Genomic DNA, 27332 nt, shown 5'->3' on the forward strand with positions numbered 1-27332 from the left:
CTGACTTTAATGCAAATATGTAGTGCCTTTGGTGTTCCCTTTAAGCATGATAAAATTATTTTGTCACCTTAAGGGCTTATTCATCATCTGTATGTATTTTATTACAGTATTTAAAAGCCAAGAATAGATTCTTAATTTTATCAAACGCCTTTTTGGCATACGTGAAAATGATTATATATATTTTCCTGTTGATCCAACAATGTGTTGAATTTATAAATCAGTTTCCTAATATTGAACTGTCCTTGCATTTCTTTATTTGGTCATGACTTATTCTTTGAATTTGCTGTTGAATTCTGTTTGCATACAAGTTCATAAATGAGACATGTATAGTTTTATTGTTTTATAGAATATGTTGAGTTAGGTGCAGTGTTCTTGCTTCTGGAATCAGTTTTTAAAATATTTTTCTGTCATTTGTTTTCATTAATTTTTAAGTTTATTGAAATGGAATTGAGCAAAGTAATCTCTTAAGATTATTTTAGTTTTGTTCTCTTTGTAATTTTTTACTTATTATCATTTCTCTGTGTGTGTGTGCATATATATGTGTGTGCATGTGTGTGTGTATTTGCTGTTTTCATCCCTTTGTTGTTTTGATCAGGCTAGAGAATTTTTTTTCAAATATTGAAGTTTGGGGTTTATTAATTTGTTTTTTGGTCTTGAAATTACTTAATTCCTCTTTTATCTTCATTAATTCCTTCCATTTCTTTTTACTTTATTGATGGATAACATGGTTAATATTCTTAGTTAACTATTAGTCTATTAATTTGACTTATGGTTTTTTGTTCTGCAGAAGTTTTAAGTTTTTAATAATCAAAACTGTCCATCTTTTCCTTTTTTAACTTCTTTATTTCATATTACTCTTTAAAAAGGGCCTTCTGCACCCCCATTATAAAAATGTTCTTCATTCTTTTCATACTTCTATAATTTGCTTTTATCTGTCTAGATTTTATTTTTCTTTATTGTGTGAGGTGGCATCTAAATTGTTTTGTTTCCAGGTAGACTGCCAGCCATTTCAACGTCACTTATTAAATAGTCTATCTTTTCCCCATTTATTTGAAATATGTTTATCAAATACTTAACTTTCCATGTTCTGTGAAAAAATCCTACTGATCTTTTTGGATTGCATCAACTTTATAGGATTAATTTGGGGGATAATTGGATTGACATCTTTAAATCATTGAATATTTCCATATAGAAATATGGAGTATTTATCCATTTACTTCAGTTTTTTTCTATGTCCTTTGATAGCGTTTTATTATTTTCTTTTTCTTTCTTGTTAGGTTTATTCCTAGGTGTTTTATAGTTTTTGTTGATATTATAAATGAAATTGTTTTCATTATGTTTCTTTTCTGGTTATTGGTGGTATATAGGAAAACATTCAGTTTTTGCATATTAATCTTGTCCAACTTAGTTACTGAATCCTTTGATTGTTTCTTTTTGTTTTTCAGTTTCTCTTGGATTTTCTGGATAGTCTTTTTGTCTCTTTGTTCCCAGTTATTATACTAGTGTGTTTTGTTTTGTTTTTTCTTTCTTTTAACGGTGTCTTATTAAATTGACTCGTTTTATTCTCTGTAGCTCCAGAGGGCAGAACTAGGACAGGACAGATGGGCAGAATGGCTAGAGCTGTTTGAACATGGAAGGGACAACTTTGTATTTTATCGTAACCACTGTACTGATTATATTCATAGAACAACTAAATTAAAAGCAAATTAATTTGTTAGGTAGAGAGTAAGACTAGATCACTTCTAAGTCTAAATGATAAGTTGAAAGTATAAAGAGAGAGAATTAAGGAGCGACTTTAAGAACACCTATATAGAGGGTAGTGGGGGACAGAAGGGTAGTAGAGCAGGAGTAGGAGGTCAAGAAGAAAGGGTAATGCCTGATTAGGAGATTAAACCCGACTGCAGTATCGTAGAAGCTGGGAAGATGAAAGTTTTGTAACGTATAAGATGGTCATCAATAACTGATACTGTGTAGAAGTGTTTAAAAAAAAAAAAGCAAGCCAACAAGAAGCCATTGTATTTGTTAATGAGAAGGTTATTTGTGATCTGCTTTAGTGATTATTTTTTTTAAATTTTTAATTATTTTTTTTTTTTTTTTTTTTTTTTTTTTTTTTTAGTTTTTAAAACTTTTTTTTTTTTATTTTTTTTTTTATTTTTATTTTTATTTTTTGCTTTATCACAAATTTAATCAGTTATATGTATACATATGTTCCCATATCCCCTCCCTTTTGCGTCTCCCTCCCACCCTCCCTATCCCACCCCTCCAGGCGGTCACAAAGCACCGAGCTGATCTCCCTGTGCTATGCGGCTGCTTCCCACTAGCTATCTACCTTACGTTTGGTAGTGTATATATGTCCATGCCGCTCTTTCACTTTGTCACAGCTTACCCTTCCCCCTCCCCATATCCTCAAGTCCATTCTCTAGTAGGTCTGTGTCTTTATTCCTGTCTTACCCCTATGTTCTTCATGACCTTTTTTTTTCTTAAATTCCATATATATGTGTCAGCATACAGTATTTGTCTTTCTCTTTCTGACTTACTTCACTCTGTATGACAGACTCTAGGTCCATCCACCTCATTACAAATAGTTCAATTTCATTTCTTTTTATGGCTGAGTAATATTCCATTGTATGTATGTGCCACATCTTCTTTACCCATTCATCCAATGATGGACACTTAGGTTGTTTCCATCTCCGGGCTATTGTAAATAGGGCTGCTATGAACATTTTGGTACATGTCTCTTTTTGAATTATGGTTTTCTCAGGGTATATGCCCAGTAGTGGGATTGCAGGGTCATATGGTAGTTCTATTTGTAGTTTTTTAAGGAACCTCCATACCGTTCTCCATAGTGGCTGTACCAATTCACATTCCCACCAGCAGTGCAAGAGTGTTCCCTTTTTTCCACACCCTCTCCAGCATTTATTGTTTCTAGATTTTTTGATGATGGCCATTCTGACTGGTGTGAGATGATATCTCATTGTAGTTTTGATTTGCATTTCTCTAATTAGTAAAGATGTTGAGCATCCTTTCATGTGTTTGTTGGCAGTCTGTATATCTTCTGTGGAGAAATGTCTATTTAGGTCTTCTGCCCATTTTTGGATTGGGTTGTTTGTTTTTTTGTTATTGAGCTGCATGAGCTGCTTATAAATTTTGGAGATTAATCCTTTGTCAGTTGCTTCATTTGCAAATATTTTCTCCCATTCTGAGGGTTGTCTTTTGGTCTTGTTTATGGTTTCCTTTGCTGTGCAAAAGCTTTTAAGTTTCATTAGGTCCCATGTGTTTATTTTTGTCTTTATTTCCATTTCTCTAGGAGGTGGGTCAAAAAGGATCTTGCTGTGATTTATGTCATAGAGTGTTCTGCCTATGTTGTCCTCTAAGAGTTTGATAGTGTCTGGCCTTACATTTAGGTCTTTAATCCATTTTGAGCTTATTTTTGTGTATGGTGTTAGGGAGTGATCGAATCTCATACTTTTACATGTCCCTGTCCAGTTTTCCCAACACCACTTATTGAAGAGACTGTCCTTTCTCCACTGTACATTCCTGCCTCCTTTATCAAAGATAAGGTGACCATATGTCCGTGGGTTTATCTCTGGGCTTTCTATCCTGTTCCATTGATCTATCTTTCTGTTTCTGTGCCAGTACCATACTGTCTTGATTACTGCAGCTTTGTAGTATAGTCTGAAGTCAGGGAGCCTGATTCCTCCAGCTCCATTTTTCGTTCTCAAGATTGCTTTGGCTATTCGGGGTCTTTTGTGTTTCCATACAAATTGTGAAATTTTTTGTTCTAGTTCTGTGAAAAATGCCAGTGGTATTTTGATAGGGATTGCATTGAATCTGTAGATTGCTTTGGGTAGTAGAGTCATTTTCACAATGTTGATTCTTCCAATCCAAGAACATGGTACATCTCTCCATCTATTTGTATCATCTTTAATTTCTTTCATCAGTGTCTTATAATTTTCTGCATACAGGTCTTTTGTCTCCTTAGGTAGGTTTATTCCTAGATATTTTATTCTTTTTGTTGCAATGGTAAATGGGAGTGTTTCCTTGATTTCACTTTCAGATTTTTCATCATTAGTATATAGGAATGCCAGAGATTTCTGTGCATTAATTTTGTATCCTGCAACTTTACCAAATTCATTGATTAGCTCTAGTAGTTTTCTGGTAGCATCTTTAGGATTCTCTATGTATAGTATCATGTCATCTGCAAACAGTGACAGCTTTACTTCTTCTTTTCCAATTTGGATTCCTTTTATTTGCTTTTCTTCTCTGATTGCTGTGGCTAAAACTTCCAAAACTATGTTGAATAAGAGTGGTGAGAGTGGGCAACCTTGTCTTGTTCCTGATCTTAGTGGAAATGGTTTCAGTTTTTCACCATTGAGGACGATGCTGGCTGTGGGTTTGTCATATATGGCCTTTATTATGTTGAGGAAAGTTCCCTCTATGCCTACTTTCTGCAGGGTTTTTATCATGAATGGGTGTTGAATTTTGTCGAAAGCTTTCTCTGCATCTATTGAGATGATCATATGGTTTTTCTCCTTCAATTTGTTAATATGGTGTATCACGTTGATTGATTTGCGTATATTGAAGAATCCTTGCATTCCTGGGATAAACCCCACTTGATCATGGTGTATGATCCTTTTAATGTGCTGTTGGATTCTGTTTGCTAGTATTTTGTTGAGGATTTTTGCATCTATGTTCATCAGTGATATTGGCCTGTAGTTTTCTTTCTTTGTGACATCCTTGTCTGGTTTTGGTATCAAGGTGATGGTGGCCTCGTAGAATGAGTTTGGGAGTGTTCCTCCCTCTGCTATATTTTGGAAGAGTTTGAGAAGGATAGGCGTTAGCTCTTCTCTAAATGCTTGATAGAATTCGCCTGTGAAGCCATCTGGTCCTGGGCTTTTGTTTGTTGGAAGATTTTTTATCACAGTTTCAATTTCAGTGCTTGTGATTGGTCTGTTCATATGTTCTATTTCTTCCTGATTCAGTCTTGGCAGGTTGTGCATTTCTAAGAATTTGTCCATTTCTTCCAGGTTGTCCATTTTATTGGCATAGAGTTGCTTATAGTAATCTCTCACGATCTTTTGTATTTCTGCAGTGTCAGTTGTTACTTCTCCTTTTTCATTTCTAATTCTATTGATTTGAGTCTTCTCCCTTTTTTTCTTGATGAGTCTGGCTAATGGTTTATCAATTTTGTTTATCTTCTCAAAGAACCAGCTTTTAGTTTTATTGATCTTTGCTATTGTTTCCTTCATTTCTTTTTCATTTATTTCTGATCTGATTTTTATGATTTCTTTCCTTCTGCTAACTTTGGGATGTTTTTGTTCTTCTTTCTCTAATTGCTTTAGGTGCAAGGTTAGGTTGTTTAGTCGAGATATTTCCTGTTTCTTAAGGTGGGATTGTATTGCTATAAACTTCCCTCTTAGAACTGCTTTTGCTGCATCCCATAGGTTTTGGGTCGTCGTGTCTCCATTGTCATTTGTTTCTAGGTATTTTTTTATTTCCTCTTTGATTTCTTCAGTGATCACTTCGTTATTAAGTAATGTATTGTTTAGCCTCCATGTGTTTGTATTTTTTATAGCTCTTTTCCTGTAATTGATATCTAGTCTCATAGCATTGTGGTCGGAAAAGATACTTGATACAATTTCAATTTTCTTAAATTTACCAAGGCTTGATTTGTGACCCAAGATATGATCTATCCTGGAGAATGTTCCATGAGCACTTGAGAAAAATGTGTATTCTGTTGTTTTTGGATGGAATGTCCTATAAATATCAATTAAGTCCATCTTGTTTAATGTATCATTTAAAGCTTGTGTTTCCTTATTTATTTTCATTTTGGATGATCTGTCCATTGGTGAAAGTGGGGTGTTAAAGTCCCCTACTATGATTGTGTTACTGTCGATTTCTCCTTTTATGGCTGTTAGTGTTTGCCTTATGTATTGAGGTGCTCCTATGTTGGGTGCATAAATATTTACAATTGTTATATCTTCTTCTTGGATCGATCCCTTGATCATTATGTAGTGTCCTTCTTTGTCTCTTCTAGTAGTCTTTATTTTAAAGTCTATTTTGTCTGATATGAGAATTGCTACTCCAGCTTTCTTTTGGTTTCCATTTGCATGGAATATCTTTTTCCATCCCCTTACTTTCAGTCTGTATGTGTCTCTAGGTCTGAAGTGGGTCTCTTGTAGACAGCATATATATGGGTCTTGTTTTTGTATCCATTCAGCCAATCTGTGTCTTTTGGTGGGAGCGTTTAGTCCATTTACATTTAAGGTAATTATCGATATGTATGTTCCTATTCCCATTTTCTTAATTGTTTTGGGTTCGTTATTGTAGGTCTTTTCCTTCTGTTGTGTTTCTTGCCTAGAGAAGTTCCTTTAGCATTTGTTGTAAAGCTGGTTTGGTGGTGCTGAACTCTCTCAGCTTTTGCTTGTCTGTAAACGTTTTAATTTCTCCATGAAATCTGAATGAGATCCTTGCTGGGTAGAGTAATCTTGGTTGCAGGTTTCTCTCCTTCATCACTTTAATTATGTCCTGCCACTCCCTTCTGGCTTGTAGAGTTTCTGCTGAGAGATCAGCTGTTATCCTGATGGGGATTCCCTTGTGTGTTATTTGTTGTTTTTGCCTTGCTGCTTTTAATATGATTTCTTTGTGTTTAATTTTTGACAGTTTGATTAATATGTGTCTTGGCGTATTTCTTCTTGGATTTATTCTGTATGGGACTCTCTGTGCCTCCTGGACTTGATTAACTATTTCCTTTCCCATATTAGGGAAGTTTTCAACTATAATCTCTTCAAATATTTTCTCAGTCCCTTTCTTTTTCTCTTCTTCTTCTGGAACCCCTATAATTCGAATGTTGGTGCGTTTAATGTTGTCCCAGAGGTCTCTGATATTGTCCTCTGTTCTTTTCATTCTTTTCTCTTTATTTTGCTCTGCATTAGTTATTTCCACTATTTTATCTTCCACCTCACTTATCCGTTCTTCTGCCTCAGTTATTCTGCTATTGATCCCATCTAGAGTATTTTTCATTTCATTTATTGTGTTTTTAATCGATGCTTGATTCATCTTTAGTTCTACTAGGTCCTTGTTAACTGTTTCTTGCATTTTGTCTATTCTATTTCCAAGATTTTGGATCATCTTTACTATCATTATTCTGAATTCTTTTTCAGATAGACTGCCTATTACCTCTTCATTTGTTAGGTCTGGTGGGTTTTTATCTTGCTCCTTCTCCTGCTGTGTGTTTTTCTGTCTTCTCATTTTGCTTATGTTACTGTGTTTGGGGTCTCCTTTTTGCCGGCTGCAGGTTCGTAGTTCCTGTTGTTTTTGGTGTCTGTCCCCAGTGGCTAAGGTTGGTTTAGTGGGTTGTGTAGGTTTCCTGGTCGAGGGGACTAGTGCCTGTGTTCTGGTGGATGAGGCTGGATCTTGTCTTTCTGGTGGGCAGGTCCACGTCTGGTGGTGTGTTTTGGGGTGTCTGCAGACTTTTTATGATTTTAGGCCACCTCTCTGCTAATGGGTGGCGTTGTGTTCCTGTCTTGCTAGTTGTTTGGCATAGGGTGTCCAGCACTGTAGCTTGCTGGTCGTTGAGTGAAGCTGGGTGCTGGTGTTGAGATGGAGATCTCTGGAAGATTTTCGCCGTTTGATATTATGTGGAGCTGAGAGGTCTCTTGTGGACCAGTGTCCTGAAGTTGGCTCTCCCACCTCAGAGGCACAGTACTGACTCCTGGCTCCTCAATTTGGGATGATTTGTTGTCTATTCATGTATTCCACAGATGCAGGGTACATCAAGTTGATTGTGGAGCTTTAATCCGCTGCTTCTGAGGCTGCTGGGAGAGGTTTCCCTTTCTCTTCTTTGTTCTCACAGCTCCCGGGTCTCAGCTTTGGATTTGGCCCCGCCTCTGCGTGTAGGTCGCCGGAGGGCGTCTGTTCTTCACTCAGACAGGAAAGGGTTAAAGGAGCAGCCTCTTCGGGAACTCTGGCTCACTCAGGCCGGGCGGGAGGGAGGGGCACGGAGTGCGGGGCGAGCCTGCAGCGGCAGAGGTCGGCGTGACGTTGCACCAGCCCGAGGCGCGCCGTGCGTTCTCCCAGGGAAGCCGCCCCTGGATCCCGGGACCCCGGCAGTGGCGGGCTGCTCAGGCTCCCGGAAGGGCGGTGTGGACAGTGACCTGCGCTCGCACACGGGCTTCTTGGCGGCGGCAGCAGCAGCCCCAGCGTCCCACGCCCGTCACTGGGCTCCGCGCTTTCAGTCGCGACTCGCGCCCGTCTGTGGAGCCCCTTTAAGCAGCGCTCTTAATCCCCTCTCCTCGCGCAGCAGGAAACCAAGAGGGAAGAAAAAGTCTCTTGCCTCTTCGGCAGCTCCAGAGTTTTCCCGGACTCCCTCCCGGCTAGCTGTGGCACATTAGCCCCCTTCAGGCTGAGTTCTCGCCGCCAGCCCCAGTCCTCTCCCTGCGCTCTGACCGAAGCCCGAGCCTCAGCTTCCAGCGCCGCCCGCCCCGGCGGGCGAGCAGACAAGCCTCTCGGGCTGGTGAGTGCCGCTCGGCACCGATCCTCTGTGCGGGAATCTCTCCGCTTTGCCCTACCCAGGTATGTGGGGAGTTTCTTGCCTTTTGGGAGGTCTGGGGTCTTCTGCCAGCGTTCAGTAGGTGTTCTGTAGGAGTTGTTCCACGTGTAGCTGTATTTCTGGTGTATCCGTGAGGAGGAAGGTGATCTCCGCGTCTTACTCTTCCGCCATCTTCTTAATTATTTTTTTAATTGAAGTATAGTTGATTTACAATATTATGTTAGTTTCTGCTGTACAGCAAAGTGAGTCAGTTATACATATATCCAACTCTTTTTCAGTTTCTATTCCCATATAGGTCATTACAGAGTGTTGAATAGAGTTCCCTGTGCTATACAGTAGGTCCTTTTTTGTGTGTGTGTGTGTGGTATGCGGGCCTCTCACTGTTGTGGCCTCTCCCCTTGCGGAGCACAGGCTCCGGACGCGCAGGCTCAGCAGCCATGGCTCACGGGCCTAGCCGCTCCGTGGCATGTTGGATCTTTCCGGACCGGGGCACGAACCTGTGTTCCCTGCATCAGGAGGCAGACTCTCAACCACTGCGCCACCAGGGAAGCCCAGTAGGTTCTTATTAGTTATCTGTTTTACATATAGTAGTGTGTAGATGTCAATCCTAGTCTCCCAATTTATCCTTCCCCCCGCTTTCCCCCTCGGTAACCATAAGTTTGTTTTCTACATCTGTGACTCAATTTCTGTTTTGTAAATAGGTTCCTGTGTACCATTTTTTTAGATTCCACATATAAGCGGTATCATATATTTGTCTTTGTCTGACTTGCTTCACTCAGTATGACAATCTCTAGGTCCCTCCATGTCACTGCAAATGGCTTTATTTCGCTCTTTTTTATGGCTGAGTAATATTCCGTTGTATGTATGTACCGCATCTTCTTTATCCACTCCTCCATCGATGGACATTTAGGTTGCTTCCATGTCCTGGGTATTGTAAATAGTGCTTCAATGAACATTGGGGTGTATATATCCTTTTGAATTATGGTTTTCTTCAGATATATGCCCAGGAGTGAGGTTGCTGGATCATATGATAGCACTGTTTTTAGTTTTTTAAGGAATCTCCATACTGTTGTCCATAGTGGCTGTACCAGTTTACATTCCCACCAAGAGTGTAGGAGGGTTCCCTTTTCTCCACACCCTCTCCAGCATTTATTGTTTGTAGATTTTTTGATGATGGCCATTCTAACTGGTGTGAGGTGATACTTCTTTGTAGTTTTGATTTTCATTTCTTTAATAGTTAGTGATGTTGAGCATGTCTTCATGTGCCTCTTGGCCATCTGTATGTCTTCTTTGGAGAAATGTCTATTTAGATCTTCTGCCCATTTTTTGATTGGGTTTTTTTTTTTTTATATTGAGCTGCATGAGCTGTTTGTATATTTTGGAGATTAATCCCTTGTCGGTCACGTCGTTTGAAAATATTTTCTCCCATTCTGTGGGTTTTCTTTTCATTTTGTTGATGGTTTCCTTTGCTGTGCAAACACTTCTAAGTTTAATTAGGTCCCATTTGTTTATTTTTGTTTTTATTTTCATTACTCTTGGAGGTGGATCAAAAAAGATCTTGCTGCTATTTATGTCAGAGAGTGTTCTGCCTGTGCTTTCCTCTAAGAGTTTTATAGTATCCAGACTTACATTTAGGTCTCTAATCCATTTTAATTTATTTTTGTGTATGGTGTTAGAGAATGTTCTAATTTCATTCTTTTACATGTAGCTGTCCAGTTTTCCCAGCACCACTTATTGAAGGGACTATCTTTTCTCCATTGTATATTCTTGCCTTCTTTGTCATGGATTAGGTGATCATGCTTTTAGTGACTCTTCCTAATTTTAGTTCTTAACTATTCTATGGTTTCGTTAATTTGTATTTTCATCTAGATTATCAGCTTGGTGGGAACACTAGTCAAACCTTACTTCTGTTTATAAGTCTCATGGGGCTTTTTGAATAACATTATTCTTAGAGTAGTAGATAATCCATAAATATTTGTTGTTTGACTTTTATGTAAATCCTAGAGGAATTACACCTTAACTGCAGGTTATGACTGTGGTTTAAGTTCCATGTTTTGAACTTACCAGTCCAACTATAATCATGTGCCAATTAGAGATAAAATGTAATATGAAAAAATTTTAAACAGTCAGCCTAAAAGGCAAAATAAACTAATTTGTAGAATAGAAATGCAAAATGATGACTAGAGATAAAAACAGGGGCTACTAGAATCTAGGTCTGAAGTTGCTGGAGGTGGCTAGGGCATTCAGTTTCTATGGGATATAGGGAGGTAAAAGTGTCACGTGGGAGTCAGGGCCAGAACTAGGTGCACTGGTTAAAAGCAGGAATTAGAAATGGGACTCTCCTGCTCCTGAAAGGAAGTTTGTATAAAAGGTACAACTGTTCCCTGAAGCTGTATATAGTATAAAAATGCTTAAAATACTTATCTAGAGATGTAGGAGGGTCAAACTGCAATGACTCAGTGCCTGAACCTGCAGTACCTGATAATGTCTGGAGTGTGCAGTCATGAATATTAGACTTGGTTTCTAACTAGGGCCTCATGGGTACTGGTGAAGACAAAAAAGGAATGAAACAGGTGAGATATATGGAGGGAGTGAGGGAGAGAGAAAGACAGAGGAAGAACTCTCTCATGCAAGATCTGTAAAGTAAAATTCCAAAGCACAATGAAACAGAAAAGCTAAACCTAGAAAGACGTCCAATAAAAACAATCAGAAGATGGATTCACTCCCAGATGAAATAAAAGTAATAAAATTTTTAAGGACTTATTTTTAAAATAAGTATGTTTAGGATTCTTCAAAAGATAAATAATAAAAACCACTTTAAAGGAATAAGAAATTATGATAAATTAGCAGAAATGAAATAAGAATAGACATATAAAAACCAATTAGCTTAGAAATGAAGTTATGGGAATTAAGTCAATAGATGGAATGAACTCTAAAGTAGACATGATTGAAGAGCGAATTAGTGAAATGGAAAATTGTTCTGAAGAGATCACCCAGAATGCAGAATGTAGAGAGACATAAAATACTCAAAATTATCTAATTATGCCATTAAGAGATATTTAAAAAATTAGGTTGAGGGACTTCAATATACATCTTACGGGAGTTCTAGAACAGGAGGCCATAAGAATGACTAAGAAGTGATAACTAAAGCGCTAATGTCTTTGAATTTTTCAGAATTGAAAACTTGAGTTCTCAGATTAAAAGTACACTCTGCAGACTAAGCAGGACAAATAAAAACCAATCACAATGAGAAACATTGATTGCAACTATAAGACAGAAGGATAGAGACAAACTTAAAAGCTACCAGAGAGAAGAAATAAATCTCCAAAAGGTTATCAATTACACAAGCTTTTCAACAGCAACCATAGAAGCTAGAAGATAATGAACTAATGTCTTTAAAATGCTGAGAGATGATGACTTTATCCATCTAAACCACCATTCAAGATTGAGGACAGGATAAAGACATTTTGGGGCAAAGACTAAAATAATTTATCTCTGGCATACCCTATCTGTAAGAATTTCTAAAGGGCATCCTTTAGCAAGAAGAAAAGAGAACCCCAAAGATAGGAGTCGAGTGTACTTTTTGGCAAAGTTAATTAACAATAATAATAACAGAACCAGTTCTTTTTGTAAAGGTTGTTCTGAATGTCTGGAAAATAATAACAAGAAGTATAGGTAGCTAAAATGTGCTAGGAGCATAATCTTGTTCAAGGAGATGGAGGTGCTGAATAATTTTTTTTGTACTCCACCTTGATTTTTATTTATAGCACAAACAAAATAGTACATTAGAGCAAACTTTAAAAAGAAAGAAAAGCCTCAAAATCTCTCTAACCATATTGCTTTTAGTTTTCCTTTTGTCTCATTTTGAAAACAGAATTTAAAATAGTTGAATCATGGTGTTGCATACCTATGTATCCTGGTTACTTCAAGTAACATTACCCTCTAAGCTATTTTCCAAGTTGCTACATAGTTTCCATATTTACGATCTTTAGCGGTTGCAAAATAATCTGTATTTACTTGTCCCCTTTGCTGTTGTTGCTCATTTAGACTGTTTTTTTTTTGAATTCTAGAATTTTATTTCTTTTATACAGCAGGTTCTTATTAGTTTTCCGTTTTATACATATTAGTATATGCCAATACCAGTCTCCCAATTCATCACACCACCACCACCACCCCGCCGCTTTACCCCCTTGGTGTCCATACATTTGTTCTCTATATCTGTGTCTCTGTTTCTGCCCTGCAAACCGGTTCATCTGTACCATTTGTCTAGGTTCCACATATATGCGTTAATATACAATATTTGTTTTTCTCGTTCTGACTTACTTTACTCTGTATGGCAGTCTCTAGATCCATCCACATCTCTACAAATGACACAATTTCGTTCCTTTTAATGGCTGAGTAATAGTCTATTGTATATATGTACCACATCTTCTTTATCCGTTTGTCTGTTGATGAGCATTTAAGTTGTTTCCATGACCTGGCTACTGTAAATAGTGCTGCAATGAACATTGGGGTGCATGTGTCTTTTTGAATTATGGTTTTCTCTGGGTATATGCCCAGTAGTGGGATTGCTGGGTCATATGGTAATTCTGTTTTTAGTTTTTTAAGGAACCTCCATACTGTTCTTCATAGTGGCTGTATCAATTTACCTTCCCACCAACAAACAGTGCAACAGGGGTTCCCTTTTCTCCACACCCTCTCCAGCATTTGTTGTTTGTAGATTTTCTGATGATGCCCATTCTAACTGGTGTGAGGTGATACCTCATTGTAGTTTTGATTTGCTTTTCTCTAATAATTAGCGATGTTGAGCAGCTTTTCATGTGCTTCTTGGCCATCTGTATGTCTTCTTTGGAGAAATGTCTGTTTAGGTCTTCTGCCCATTTTTGGATTGGGTTGTTTGTTTCTTTTAATATTGAGCTGCATGAGCTGTTTATATATTTTGAAGATTAATCCTTTGTCCATTGATTTGTTTGCAAATATTTTCTCCCATTCTGAGGGTTGTCTTTTCATCTTGTTTGTAGTTTCCTTTGCTTTGCAAAAGCTTTTAAGTTTCATTAGGTCCCATTTGTTTATTTTTGTTTTTATTTCCATTCCATTTTGTTTTCATTTCCATTAGGAGGTGGATCAAAAAAGATCTTGCTGTGATTTATGTCAAAGAGTGTTCTTCCTATGTTTTCCTCTAAGAGTTTTATAGTGTCCAGTCTTACATTTAGGTCTCTAATCCATTTTGATTTATTTTTGTGTATGGTGTTAGAGAATGTTCTAATTTCATTCTTTTACATGTAGCTGTCCAGTTTTCCCAGCACCACTTATTGAAGAGACTGTCTTTTCTCTATTGTATATCCTTGCCTCCTTTGTCATAGATTAGCTGACCATAGGTGTGTGGGTTTATCTCTGGGCTTTCTATCTTGTTCCCTTGATCTATGTTTCTATTTTTGTGCCAGTACCATATTGTCTTGATTACTGTAGCTTTGTGGTATAGTTTGAAGTCAGGGAGTCTGATTCTTCCAGCTCCGTTTTTTTCCCTCAAGACTGCTTTGGCTCTTCGGGGTCTTTTGTGTCTCCCTACAAATTTTAAGATATTTTGTTCTAGTTCTGTAAAACATGCCATTGCTAATTTGATAGGGATTGCATTGAATCTGTAGATTGCTTTGGGTAATATAGTCATTTTCACAATGTTGATTCTTCCAATCCAAGAATATGGTATATCTCTCCATCTGTTTGTATCATCTTTAATTTCTTTCATCAGTGTCTTATAGTTTTCTGCATACAGGTCTTTTGTCTCCCTAGGTAGGTTTATTCCTAGGTATTTCGTTCTTTTTGTTGCAGTGGTAAATGGGAGTGTTTCCTTACTTTCTCTTTCAGGTTTTTCATCATTAGTGTATAGGAATGCAAGAGATTTCTGTGCATTAATTTTGTATCCTGCAACTTTACCAAATTCATTGATTAGCTGTAGTAATTTTCTGGTGGCATCTTTAGGATTCTCTATGTATAGTATCATGTCATCTGCAAACAGTGACAGTTTTACTTCTTCTTTTCCAATTTGTATTCCTTTTATTTCTTTTTCTTCTCTGATTTCCCTGGCTAGGACTTCCAAAACTATGTTGAATAATAGTGGTGAAGAGTGGACATCCTTGTCTTGTTCCTGATCTTAGAGGAAATGCTTTCAGTTTTTCACCTTTGAGAATGATGTTTGCTGTGGGCTTGTCATATATGGCCCTTATTATGTTGAGGTAGGTTCCCTCTATGCCCCCTTTCTGGAGAGTTTTTATCATAAATGGGTGTTGAATTTTGTCAAAAGCTTTTTCTGCATCTGTTGAGATAATCATATGGTTTTTATTCTTCAGTTTGTTAATATGGTGTATCACATTGATTGATTTGTGTATATTGAAGAATCCTTGCATCCCTGGGGCAAATCCCACCTGATCATGGTGTATGATCCTTTTAATGTGTTGTTGGATTCTGTTTGCTAGTATTTTGTTGAGGATTTTTGCATCTATATTCATCAGTGATATTGGTCTGTAATTTTCTTTTGTTGTAGTATCTTTGTCTGGTTTTGGTATCAGGGTGATGGTGGCCTCATAGAATGAGTTTGGGAGTGTTCCTTCCCCTGCAATTTTTTGGAAGAGTTTGAGAAGGATGGGTGTTAGCTCTTCTCTAAAGGTTTGATAGAATTCACCTGTGAAGCCATCTGGTCCTGGACTTTTGTTTGTTGGAAGATTTTTAATCACAGTTTCAATTTCATTACTTGTGATTGGTCTGCTCATAGTCTCTATTTCTTCCTGGTTCAGTCTTTGAAGGTTATACCTTTCTAAAAATTTGTCCATTTCTTCCAGGTTGTCCATTTTATGGGCATAGAGTTGCTTGTAGTAGTCTCTTAGGATGCTTTGTATTTCTGTGGTGTCTGATGTAACTTCTCCTTTTTCATTTCTAATTTTATTGATTTGAGTCTTCTCCCTCTTTTTCTTGATGAGTCTGGCTAATGGTTTATCAATTTTGTTTATCTTCTCAAAGAACCAGCTTTTAGTTTTATTGATCTTTGCTACTGTTTTCTTTGTTTCTATTTCATTTATTTCTGCTCTGATCTTTATGATTTCTTTCCTTCTGCTAACCTTGGGTTTTGTTTGTTCTTCTTTCTCTAGTTCCTTTAGGTGTAAGTTTAGATTGTTTATTTGAGATTTTTCTTGTTTCTTGAGGTAGGCTTGTACTGCTATAAACTTCCCTCTTAGAACTGCTTTTGCTGCATCCCATAGGTTTTGGATCATTGTGTTTACGTTGTAATTTGTCTCTAGGTATTTTTTGACTTCCTCTTTGATTTCTTCAGTGATCTCTTGGTTATTTAGTAACATATTGTTTAGCCTCCATGTTTTTCTGTTTTTTATGTTTTTTTCCCTGTAACTGATTTCTAATCTCATAACATTGTGGTCAGAAAAGATGCTTGATATGATTTCAATTTTCTTAAATTTACTGATGCTTGATTTATGACCCAGGATGTGATCTACCCTGGAGAATGTTCTGTGTGCACTTGAGAAGAAAGTGTAATCTGCTGTTTTTGGATGGAATGTCCTATAAATATCAGTTAAATCTATCTGGTCTATTGTGTCATTTAAAGCTTCTGTTTCCTTATTTATTTTCATTTTGGATGATCTGTCCATTGGTGTAAGTGAGGTGTTAAAGTCCCCCACTATTATTGTGTTACTGTTGATTTCCTCTTTTATAGCTGTTAGCAGTTGCCTTATGTACTGAGCTGCTCCTATGTTGGGTGCATATATATTTATAATTGCTATATCTTCTTCTTGGATTGATCCCTTGATCATTATGTAGTGTCCTTCCTTGTCTCTTGTAACGTTCTTTGTTTTAAAGTCTATTTTATCTGATATGAGTACTGCTACTCCAGCTTTCTTTTGATTTCTATTTGCATGGAATATCTTTTTCCATCCCCTCACTTTCAGTCTGTATGTGTCCCTAGGTCTGAAGTGGGTCTCTTGTAGACAGCATACATACGGGTCTTGATGCTGAATTCTCTTAGCTTTTGCTTGTCTGTAAAGCTTTTGATTTCTCCCTTGAATCTGAATGAGATCCTTGCCGGGTAGCTTAATCTTGGTTGTAGTTTCTTCCCTTTCATCACTTTAAGTATATCATGCCACTCCTTTCTTGCTTGTAGAGTTTCTGCTGAGAAATCAGCTGTTAACCTTATGGGAGTTCCCTTGTATGTTATTTGTTGTTTTTCCCTTGTTGCTTTCAGTAATTTTTCTTTGTCTTTAATTTTTATCAGTTTGATTACTGTGTGTCTCAGTGTGTTTCTCCTTGGGTTTATCCTGCCTGGTACTCTCTGTGCTTCCTGGATTTGGGTGGCTATTTCCTTTCCCATGTTAGGGACGTTTTCAACTATAATCTCTTCAACTATTTTCTCGGGTCCTTTCTCTCTCTCTTCTCCTTCTGGGACCCCTATAATGCGAATGTTGTTGCATTTAATGTTGCCCCAGAAGTGTCTTAGGCTGTCTTCATTTCTTTTCATTTTTTTTTTTCTTTATTCTGTTCCACAGGAGTGAATTTCACCATTTTGTCTTCCAGGTCACTTATCCATTCTTCTGCCTCAGTTATTCTGCTATTGATTCCTTGTAGTGTATTTTTAATTTCAGTTATTGTATTGTTCATCTCTGTTTGTTTGTTTTTTAATTCTTCGAGGTGTTTGTTCTTTCATTCTTCTAGGTCTTTATTAAACATTTCTTGCATCTTCTTGATCTTTGCCTCCAATTCTTTTTCCGAGGTCCTGGATCATCTTCAGTATCATTATTCTGAATTCTTTATTCTGGGAGTTTTCATATCTCCACTTCATTTAGTTGTGTTTCTGGGGTTTTATCTTGTTCCTTCATCTTGTACATAGCCCTCTGCCTTTTTATCTTGTCTATCTTTCTGTGAATGTGATTTTTGTTCCACAGGCTTCAGGATTGTAATTCTTCTTGCTTCTGCTGTCTGCCCTCTGGTGGATGAGGGTATCTAAGAGGCTTGTGCAACTTTCCTGATGGGAGGGAGTGGTGGTGGGTAGAGCTAGGTGTTGCTCTGGTGGGCATAGCTCAGTAAAACATTAATCCTCTTGTCTCCTGATGGGTGGGCTGGGTTCCCTCCTTGTTGGTTGTTTCGCCTGAGGCGACCCAACACTGGAGCCTACCTGGCTCTTTGGTGGGGCTAATGGCGGACTCTGGGAGGGTTCACGTCAAGGAGCACTTCCCAGAACTTCTGCTGTCAATGTCCTTGTCCTCATGGCGAGACACAGCCACCCCCTGCCTCTGCAGGAGACCCTCCAACATTAACAGGTAGGTCTAGTTCAGTCTCCCCTGGGGTCACTGCTCCTTCCCCTGGGTCCCGATGCACACACCACTTTGTGTGTACCCTCCAAGAGTGGAGTCTCTGTTTGTCCCAGTCCTGTCGCAGTCCTGCAATCAAATCCTGCTAGCCTTCAAAGTCTGATTCTTTAGGAATTCCTCCTCCCGTTGCCAGTTCCCCAGGTTGGGAAGCCTGATGTGGGGCTCAGAGCCTTCACTCCAGTGGGTGGACTTCTGTGGTATAAGTGTTCTCCAGTTTGTGAGTCACCCACCCAGCAGTTATGGGATTTGATTTTATTGTGATTGCGCCCCTCCTACCATCTCATTGTGGCTTCTCCTTTGTCTTTGGATGTGGGGTATCTTTTTTGGTGATTTCCAGCTTCTTCCTGTCGATGATCGTTCAGCAGTTAGTTGTGATTCCAGTGCTCTCGCAAGAGGGAGTGAGTGCACGTCCTTCTACTCTGCCATCTTGAACCAGTCTCTAGCAGTGCTGAATAATTTTCAATGTAATTTTTTCTCATAAAACGAAGTATAAGTATATATTGTAAATGTATGTGAGTATTTATTGGGCACTTAACTATGTGCCAGACACTGGTCTAGGCTCTGGGGGTAAAGCCATTGGGGAAAAAAAACTCCTCATGGAGTTTATACTTTAGAACGAGTAAACTGTATATTGTTTAAAAGCAGCAGTATAACCCAAACAGACTTGAAAGAAATACATTGGTAAATAGGAAAAGATACACCTTGAAGATGTGCTGGTATGATGAAGTAAAAAGCTGATGTGGCAATGTTTATGTCACATGAAATACTGTTACAGGTGAGGAGCACTAGAAAGTAACTTGTGCAGCTAGAGCGTTTCTGTAACACCTAACATAGGCTTGAAAGTGAAAAGTGACAGGATTACTGATGAGCCCACAGTTTAGCATACCTCTATTAAAATGGATAGGTAAACAGAAGACTAGTCAAGAAAACATGTGTACCTCATTTTATCACACTTCGCTTTATTGTGCTTTGCAGATAATGCATTTTTTTACAAATTGAAAGTTTGTGGCACCCCTGTGTTGAGCAAGTCTGTTGGTACCATTTTTCCAACAGCATTTGCTCACTTCCTGTCTCTGTGTCACATTTTGGTAATTCTCACATTACAGACTTACCTCAGAGATTTTGCAGGTTTGGTTCCGGACCACTGCAATAAAGCAAATATCACAATAAAGCAAGTCACACAAATTTTTTGGTTTCCATGTGCATATAAAAGGCTCTCCTTGGACCTCCCTATTAGCTTAGACACAACAATATTGAAATCAGGCCAACTAACCTTAACAGTGGTCTGTAAGGGTTCAAGTGAAAGGGAGAGTTGCACATCTCTCACTTGAAATGAAAAGCTAGAAATGATTAAGCTTAGTGAGGAAGGCATGTTGAAAGTCGAAAAAGGCGAAAAGTTAGGCCTCTTTAACCAGTTAGCCAAGTTGTGAATGCAAAGGGAAAGTACTCAAAGGAAATTAAAAGTGCTATTCCAGTGAACACACTAATGATAAGAAAGTGGAACAGCCTTATTGCTAATATAGAGAAAGTTTTAGTGGTCTGGATAGAAGATCAAACCAGCCACAACATTCCCTTAAACTAAAGCCTAATCCAGAGCAAGGCCCTAACTGTCTTCAATTCTATGAAGGCCGAGAGATGAGGAAGCTACAGAAGAAAAGTTTGAAGCTAGCAGATGTTGATTCATGAGATTTAAGGAAAGAGGCCTTCTCTATAACATAAAAGTGCAAGGTGAAGCACCAGGTGCTGATGTAGAAGCTGCAGCAAGTCATCCAAAAGATCTAGCTAAGAAAATTTATGAAGGTGTCTGGCTGCACTGAACAACAGATTTTCAATGTCGATGAAAGTCTTATATTGGAAGAGGATGCCGCCAGGACTTTCATAGCTAGAGGGGAGAAGTCAGTGCCTGGCGTGAGAGCTTCAAAGGACAGGGTGACTCTCTTGTTAAGGGCTAATGTTGCTGGTGAGTTTTAAGTTGAAGCTAATGTTCATTTACCATTCTGAATTATGCTAAATCTACTCTGCCTGTGCTCTCTAAATGGAAAAACAAAGTCTGGATGACAGCACAACTGTTTACAACATGGTTTACTGAAGCCCACTGTTGAGATCTACTGCTCAGAAAAGAAAAGATTCCTTTGAAAATGTTACTGCTTATTGACAATGCATCTGGTCACCCAAGCACTCTGATGGAGATGTACAAGAATAATGTTATTTTCATGCCTGCCTACCCAACATCCACTCTGCAGCCCACAGATCAAGGAGTAATTTCAACTTTCAAGTCTTTATTATTTAAGAAATACTTTTTTTTTTGCCACGTGTTGCTCAGCTTGTGGGATCTTAGTTCCCCTACCAGGGATTGAACCCAGGCCACTCTGGTGAAAGCACCAAGTTCTAGCCACTGGACCACCAGGGAATTCCCATAAGAAATTACACTGTTTGAGGCTATAGCTGCCATAGATAGTGATTCCTCTGATGGACCTGGGCAAAGTCAATTGAAACCTTTTGGAAAGGATTCACCATTCTTGATGCCATTAAGAACATCCATGATTCATGGGAAGAGGCCAAAATATCAACATTAACAGTTTGAAAGCCCTCATGGATGACTTGGAGGGCTTTAAGACTTCAGTGGAGGAAGTAACTGCAGATGTAGTGGAAGTAGCAAGAGAACTAGAGTTAGAAGTGCAGCCTTAAAGATGTGACTAAATTGCTACAATCTCATGATAAAACTTTAATGGATGAGGAGTTGCTTTTTATGGGTGAGCATGAACAAACTGATTTCTCAAGGTAGAATCTACTTCTGGTGAAGATGCTGTGAAGATCTTGTTGAAATGACAACAGAGGATTTAGAATATTATATAAACTTAGTTGGTAGAGAAGTGGCAGGGTTTGAGAGGATTGACTCCAGTTTTGAAAGAAGTTCTACTTTGGGTAAAATGCTTTCAAACAGCATTGCCTGCTACAGAGAAATTGTTCATGAAAGGAAGAGGCAATGGATGAGGTACACTTCACTGTGGTCTTATTTTAAGAAATTGTCACGGCCACCCAGCCTTCAGCACCCACCACCCTGATCAGTCAGCAGCCTTCAACATCAAGGCGAGACTCTCCACACAAAAAGAGTACGACTCGTTGAAGGCTCAATGATGGTTGGCATTTTTTAGCAATAAAGTATTTTTTAATTAATGTATGAAGATTGTTATTTAGACACTTATGAGTAAATATTACATACTTATTCAACTACATTATAGTGTAAACATAACTTTTATATGCACTGGGAAACAAAATTATCCCCATGACTCACATTATTGTGGTATTTGCTTTATTGTGGTGGTCTGGAACTAGACTTACAATATTTCTGAGGATGCCTGTACAGAAGATTTGAACAACACAACTAATAAAGTTGATCTAATACATATAGAAAATTTTGTACCCAACAAATAGAGAGTAAGCGTTATTTTTGAGCACACGAGGAATACTTTAAAAAATGGACTGGGTCCTAAATCACAAAAGAAGTCCCCAAAATTTAAGGTAACCAGAATCAAATAGACCACATTCTATGACCACAGTAACTAAACTTGAAATCAACACTAAAGAGAACTTTTAAAAAAACTCACCTGAATAGAAACAAAAAAACTCACTCATAGGTTAAAGAAGAAGCTTGAAAACAGCCAGCAAAGTAAACATGAAAGTAGGTAGAAGGAAGAGCATATTAAATATAAAAACAGAAATTAATAAAATGGGGGGAAAGATTAACACTTTCCTAATTGTATATCGTGATGACCAATGATAGGATGAGTGAAATTGGCCAAGAAGAATATAGGTATTATTTGAGCCTCTATTCCTATTCATGGTTTATTTTCTATATTAGTAATCTTTTTCTTTAGAAGGTATCCAATATGAGCTAATAAGAAGACTATAGAACTCAAAATATAGAACATAAATTTGTTGTCAAATTTTCAGTAGTGTGTCTTTTCCATATAACAAGAAAATTAACTATAGAACTGTGTAAGTGAAAATATCAGACTTGTAGAATTATTTTACTATTTATTTTATTTAAAAGATTTTATAATGGCCTTTAATAGAAAATTCTATTTATGTGTGTAAGATATTTTTCTTTCCCTTCTTGTAGGTTACTCAAATGAGTCGTCCAGACCTGATTGTCTTTCTGATGAAATACCTGATGGCTCTCATAGTTGGTATTCCTTCCATTTTTTGGGTTGGAAGCAAAAAGACATGCTTTGAATGGGCCAGTTTTTTTCATGGTCGTAGGAAAAAAGAGTAAGTTGAAGTAAATTATCATGGTGTTCACAAACTTCACATTTACGCAATATTTTTGTGTTTCCTGTGTTAAAATAATTTGGATTTGGAGGAAGTATTCCAAAAAGATTGTAACCTCAGCTTCCACCAGTTATGATTAAACCTCAAATCACAGTTAAAAACTTATTCAGAAAAGATAGCCAAGTAGAACCAGGCTTAAGGCCTATTCCTTACTAATTCAGAATATTTGAGGGAAGACCAATCTTTATCTTTAAAAATCCAAATTATAATCTTCTTAAAATTAAAAACAGGGCCTCCCTGGTGGCGCAGTGGTTGAGAGTCCGCCTGCTGATGCAGGGGATACGGGTTCGTGCCCCGGTCTGGGAGGATCCCATATGCCACGGAGTGAGCCATGGCTGCTGAGCCTGTGCATCCGGAGCCTGTGCTCCGCAACGGGAGAGGCCACAACAGTGAGAGGCCCGCGTACCACAAAAAAAAAAAAAAAAAAAAAAAATTAAAAACAAATTAATGATTTTATATATATTCTTATTTGATCTTCTTGACACTTCTCTGAGGTGTGTATTATCATCTCAGTGTTACAGATGAGAAAACTGAGGCACAGAGAGGTTAAGTGCCTTGGCTGAAGTCACATAGGTATTAGATTAGACTTCCATTTCCAACTGTCCATCATTCTTCCAGGTTGTACCATAAATTATTTAAAGAGATAGCATGTTATTCCATTCTCATGCAGTACACGTTAAAACCAAAATAGTAAAATGATATTAGTAGATAAAATGGAATATGTTAAAGAAATTATTTTAATTCATAGTTGGCCACATTGCATATTAGAGTGTCATGGTAAAATATAAGATTTGCCAAAGCAGTCTTCTCAGGGCATATTTGAGGAATCTTGAATTTTTTGACCCCATAATTAATAAAACAAAACAAAACAAAAGACCCTGCAGTATTCACAAAGGAACAAATGACTTCAAAGTGTTTACTAAGTATAAGTCTTATATGTATACTGTATTTGAATTATCACAAATTCTAAGTTAGTGGAGTCTATATTCTTATGATTTTACTTAACCTAAGTTCCATGGAAAATGGATTTGGTGGGATAGTCTATAAAACTCTTAAGATTATATTTAAAATGTTATTGTGTCTTGTATGGGTTAATGTACTTTTTTAATACAACTTAAAGTACTGCATTAGCAGGATCTGTATTTTCTAAAATACCAGTAATTAGCAGCTTCTGTTACATGGATTAGATTGAGATTTTTAAAAATCACAGTTTTAAAGTGTACATTTCTTATTACCATATCTGAGACTACTGCTAGTAATATCAGATAATGCATTTCCCCTTTAAATACAGTTTCATAGGGCAGAGAAGGAAAGAAGGGGAAAGATGAATTCAACAACAAAAATGTATTTCCTAAGAATTCATCCTTTGAGAAAGTCTTTAATGAATGTTTACTGTGTGCTTTGAACTATACTGGGATGCCAAGGATTCAGTAGCATACAAAACAGGCCAAGTCCTTGCTTTTTGTGGAACATCCTTCCTTGGGGGATTTATCTGTATATATTTTTTAAAATTTTAAATATGTTTTAATCACAGTAAAACATAATTCTGAGGGTTTGAATTAAACATTCCTGGTCATCTCTGGACCATACACAAACAATTCTGTAATACAACAACTCTGTGGTATTAGAAACTCCAGATGGAGCTAAGCCCAAGCTACCCTTTTGGGGAATCTTCCTAGTTATTTGGGGGATCCTGGTTGGGTCAGAATCCTTTTGAAACTGGTTAGAACTCCCAAGAACCCTTCCATTTGGTTTTCTGGAACCATGGACCCGCCCCCCCCCAAAACCCAACAAAGTCATTGTGACTCTCCAAGCTGGGACTGTGCTCTGGGCTAGAGTACCTACCACTCCTCAAGAGTGTGGGCACCCTACAGCCATTTCTAGCATTTGTCTGGTTGAGCCTTTGAGAAATGACTATGGAGTAATCATAATAATGATTACCAATTAATTGAGCACACTTAATACTCCAAGCACTGTCCCAAGCATTTTATATATTATTAAATCATTTAATCCTCTAAACAACCTTGTGAGGGAGATCGTCATTTTACAGATAAGAAACTGAGGCATAGAACCAAGGTTTAATAGCTAGTGAATGGCAGAATTGAGATTCACACCCAAGCAGTCTGACTCTAGCCTCTAGTCTGCTCTTAACCCCTCTGTTATACTGTGTCAAAAGACTGGCTTCTAAAATTATGCCAGTCAAATTAGTGTTCTTCCTCTGAGTGAAGCCACATTTAAGACTGTGCTTATGCTAATATTTCTGACACTGATTGAAATATTTTTAGAAATCTTCTTTTGGAATTATCTGGGTCACAGCACTTAATTTCTCTGGACCTCTGTTTTCTTATTTGTAAAATGAGGGGGCAGACCTTCACCATTTGAAGGTGGATTAAATTTTTGGAATGAACGGAAGTCAGTTTGAACTGATTTTTAAAAATAAGTTTAGAAAACAAATTCAGCAATCCAGAGTGACTTAGGATGTATGTATATATGAATAGGGCCATTGATAACACAAGAACAAATGTTGTTTTAACTATCTTTGAGTTGTTCTTTATTCTATTTAGTTTTTGACATTTTGTTTTTATCATATACATAAACATTATGTTTTATCATTACTTTATGATTGTCTTTGAAGCCATTTAAACTTAAGTTTGATCCCCAACTGCTGTTTTTTGTTTTTTTTAAACATCTTTATTAGAGTATAATTGCTTTACAGTGATGTGTCAAAGTTTCTGCTTTATAACAAAGTGAATCATAATTATATGATTATACATATACATATGTCCCCATATCTCTTCCCTCTTGCATCTCCCTCCCTCCCACCCCCAACTGCTGTTTTGTTTTATGACTTTTGGAAAGTCCTTTAATCCTTTAGAACCTCAGTTTCTTCATCTGTAAAATGGGGATCACAATATTTATTCTTAATGGATATCTAATATCTTTTTAGGACTTAATCTCTATAATAAAAACATTATTAAGAAAGATTAAAGGAGAGTATGTGTAAAATACCTGGCACAATGCAGGTACTCAACAAATATTAGTCTTCTTTCAGCCCTTCTACCACAGCACTAAAACAACAACGGCAATAACAGCAATGATCTTTTTCTAATTTGAAAACTTAGAATATATGCACTTTCTCAATTTATGATCCAATCTTTACATGTTGGAGGGTTTTTTTAAATGAAATTGTCTAATTTTAACTTTATGTATGATTCTCATAGTCATTATTTACACAAACTGATACACTGACCTTTGCAACTATTTAATTGGCTCTTTTATTAATTACCACTTTGTTCATCATCATGAATATCTGTCTGCTTTTAACCCTTTCATAGCAGTTAGAAACTTTTGCTCTGGACATAATTCATCCCCTTAATTCTTTTTTCCTAAGCCTTTAATGGGTCTGGGACTTAATTGTATGTTTGCTTAAATTAATTTTTCATATGTTTTGTTCTAGTTATGATCATTCATGTTTATTCCAGCACTAGACAAATGCTCTGTCATAAAGTCAACTTGATACCTTAAAACAACTGCTCTTACAAATTAAAAAATGTGTCTATGCCATGATGAGGCCTCCACTACTTCCATAAACCATGCAAGAAAATAGTATTTCTACTTTATAGTAGTACCTTTGTAATATTTCAGTGTCCTTGAGAATGATAAATTTCTTTAGCTGAAAGGGACTTTTTAGAAATGATGAAATTGTATACCTTCATTTTATAGATGAGGAAAATTAAGAAAAGGGGATAGTGACTTGCCTAAGATTACATATTTATTGACAGAGTTGGAACTAAAATCCTGATTTCCTTATTCTAATACGAACCTCTTTCTATCATACCACTTTTGGGAACAGATTGACACAGATTTTTGTTATATTCTCTCTTTGGTCAACAGTGTTACCTTATATCTGTCCCAAAGACATTATTTGGGAAGGAATTAATTTCAAGAATAACATCAGTTTGTCAAAAAAGTAGAGATGTTAGTCTGTATCTTAAACTTAGTATTTTGTTGTCTAGGATAGTGAATGAGAGCCGACAGGTACTCCAGGAACCTGATTTTGCTCAGTCCCTCCTGAGGGATCCAAATACTCCTATTATAAGAAAATCAAGAGGAACTTCCACTCAAGGAACATCCACACATGCTTCTTCAACTCAGCTGGCCATGGTGGATGATCAGAGAAGCAAAGCAGGGAGTGTCCACAGCAAAGTGAGCAGCTACCATGGCAGCCTCCACAGATCCCGTGATGGCAGGTGAGTTTTATTGGTAACTTAGTTTATTTCGTGTGCTGAATTAGAGTCACACGGCGAGTAGCCAATGTGACTACTACTATTGGAAGAGTAGCCAATTCTGAAAAAGAAGTTGATTATTAACGTTTTTGAACTTTCCTAGGTACAGTTGTCCCAGATTATGGTCAGACTTAATGCCAGTCAGAGGAGTTTAGAGTTTAGACTTGATGCAGCAAGCAATATGGAGTCATTGACGGGTATTACTGAACAGGGAGAAGGCAGGGTAAAAGTGGTTATTTTAGTAAGATTAATTTGGCAAACAGTTATGGAATACCTACCATGTCAGGCATTGTGCTAGGCTCTGGGAATACAAAGATGATTTAGGCGTGATCTTTGTTCTTAATAAGCTCAAGAAAGATAGTGTAGTCATTATTCGTGTTGTGGTTAAAAGCATGGAGTCTGGAATGATAAGCCTCAGTTTCCTCATCTGTAAAATGGAAATAGTAATAATATTTGCCCCTTTAGCAATGTTATAAAAAATAAATGAGATAATGTACCTAATTGTTTGGAACAGTGTCCATCTCAGTAAGTGCCTGATATCAACTTTTATTATCATTATTATAAGTTAATAATTAAAGTAAAATGCAAATATAATGGTATAGTCCAGAGGTTGGCAAACTTTTTCTATAAAGAGCCACATAATAAATAACTTTAGTCTTTGTGGGTCATATGGTCTTTGTTGGCAACTATTCATTTCTGCTGTTGTAGCACGAAAGCAGCCATGGACAATATGTAGTCAAAATGGGAATGGCTGTGTTCCAGTAAAACTATTTACAAAAATAGCAAGGGGCCTCA

General features: G+C 37.3%; 1 protein-coding gene across 3 annotated transcripts in view; it reads left to right on the forward strand.

Annotated features, from left to right (window-relative positions):
* The window catches only part of FZD3 (frizzled class receptor 3), a gene marked incomplete at its 5' end in the record, with an annotated part of 87081 nt that overhangs the window by 54135 nt on the left and 5614 nt on the right, over window positions 1-27332 (forward strand). For all 3 annotated transcript variants that reach the window (XM_079707091.1, XM_079707092.1, XM_079707093.1), the window contains 2 exons: window positions 22043-22191; window positions 26268-26501. In XM_079707091.1, the coding sequence (XP_079563217.1) occupies window positions 22043-22191; window positions 26268-26501 (383 nt within the window). The remainder of the gene's footprint in view (window positions 1-22042; window positions 22192-26267; window positions 26502-27332) is intronic.

Source organism: Hyperoodon ampullatus (genome assembly GCF_949752795.1).
Source record: "Hyperoodon ampullatus genome assembly, chromosome: 6".
Taxonomy (NCBI): domain Eukaryota; kingdom Metazoa; phylum Chordata; class Mammalia; order Artiodactyla; family Ziphiidae; genus Hyperoodon; species Hyperoodon ampullatus.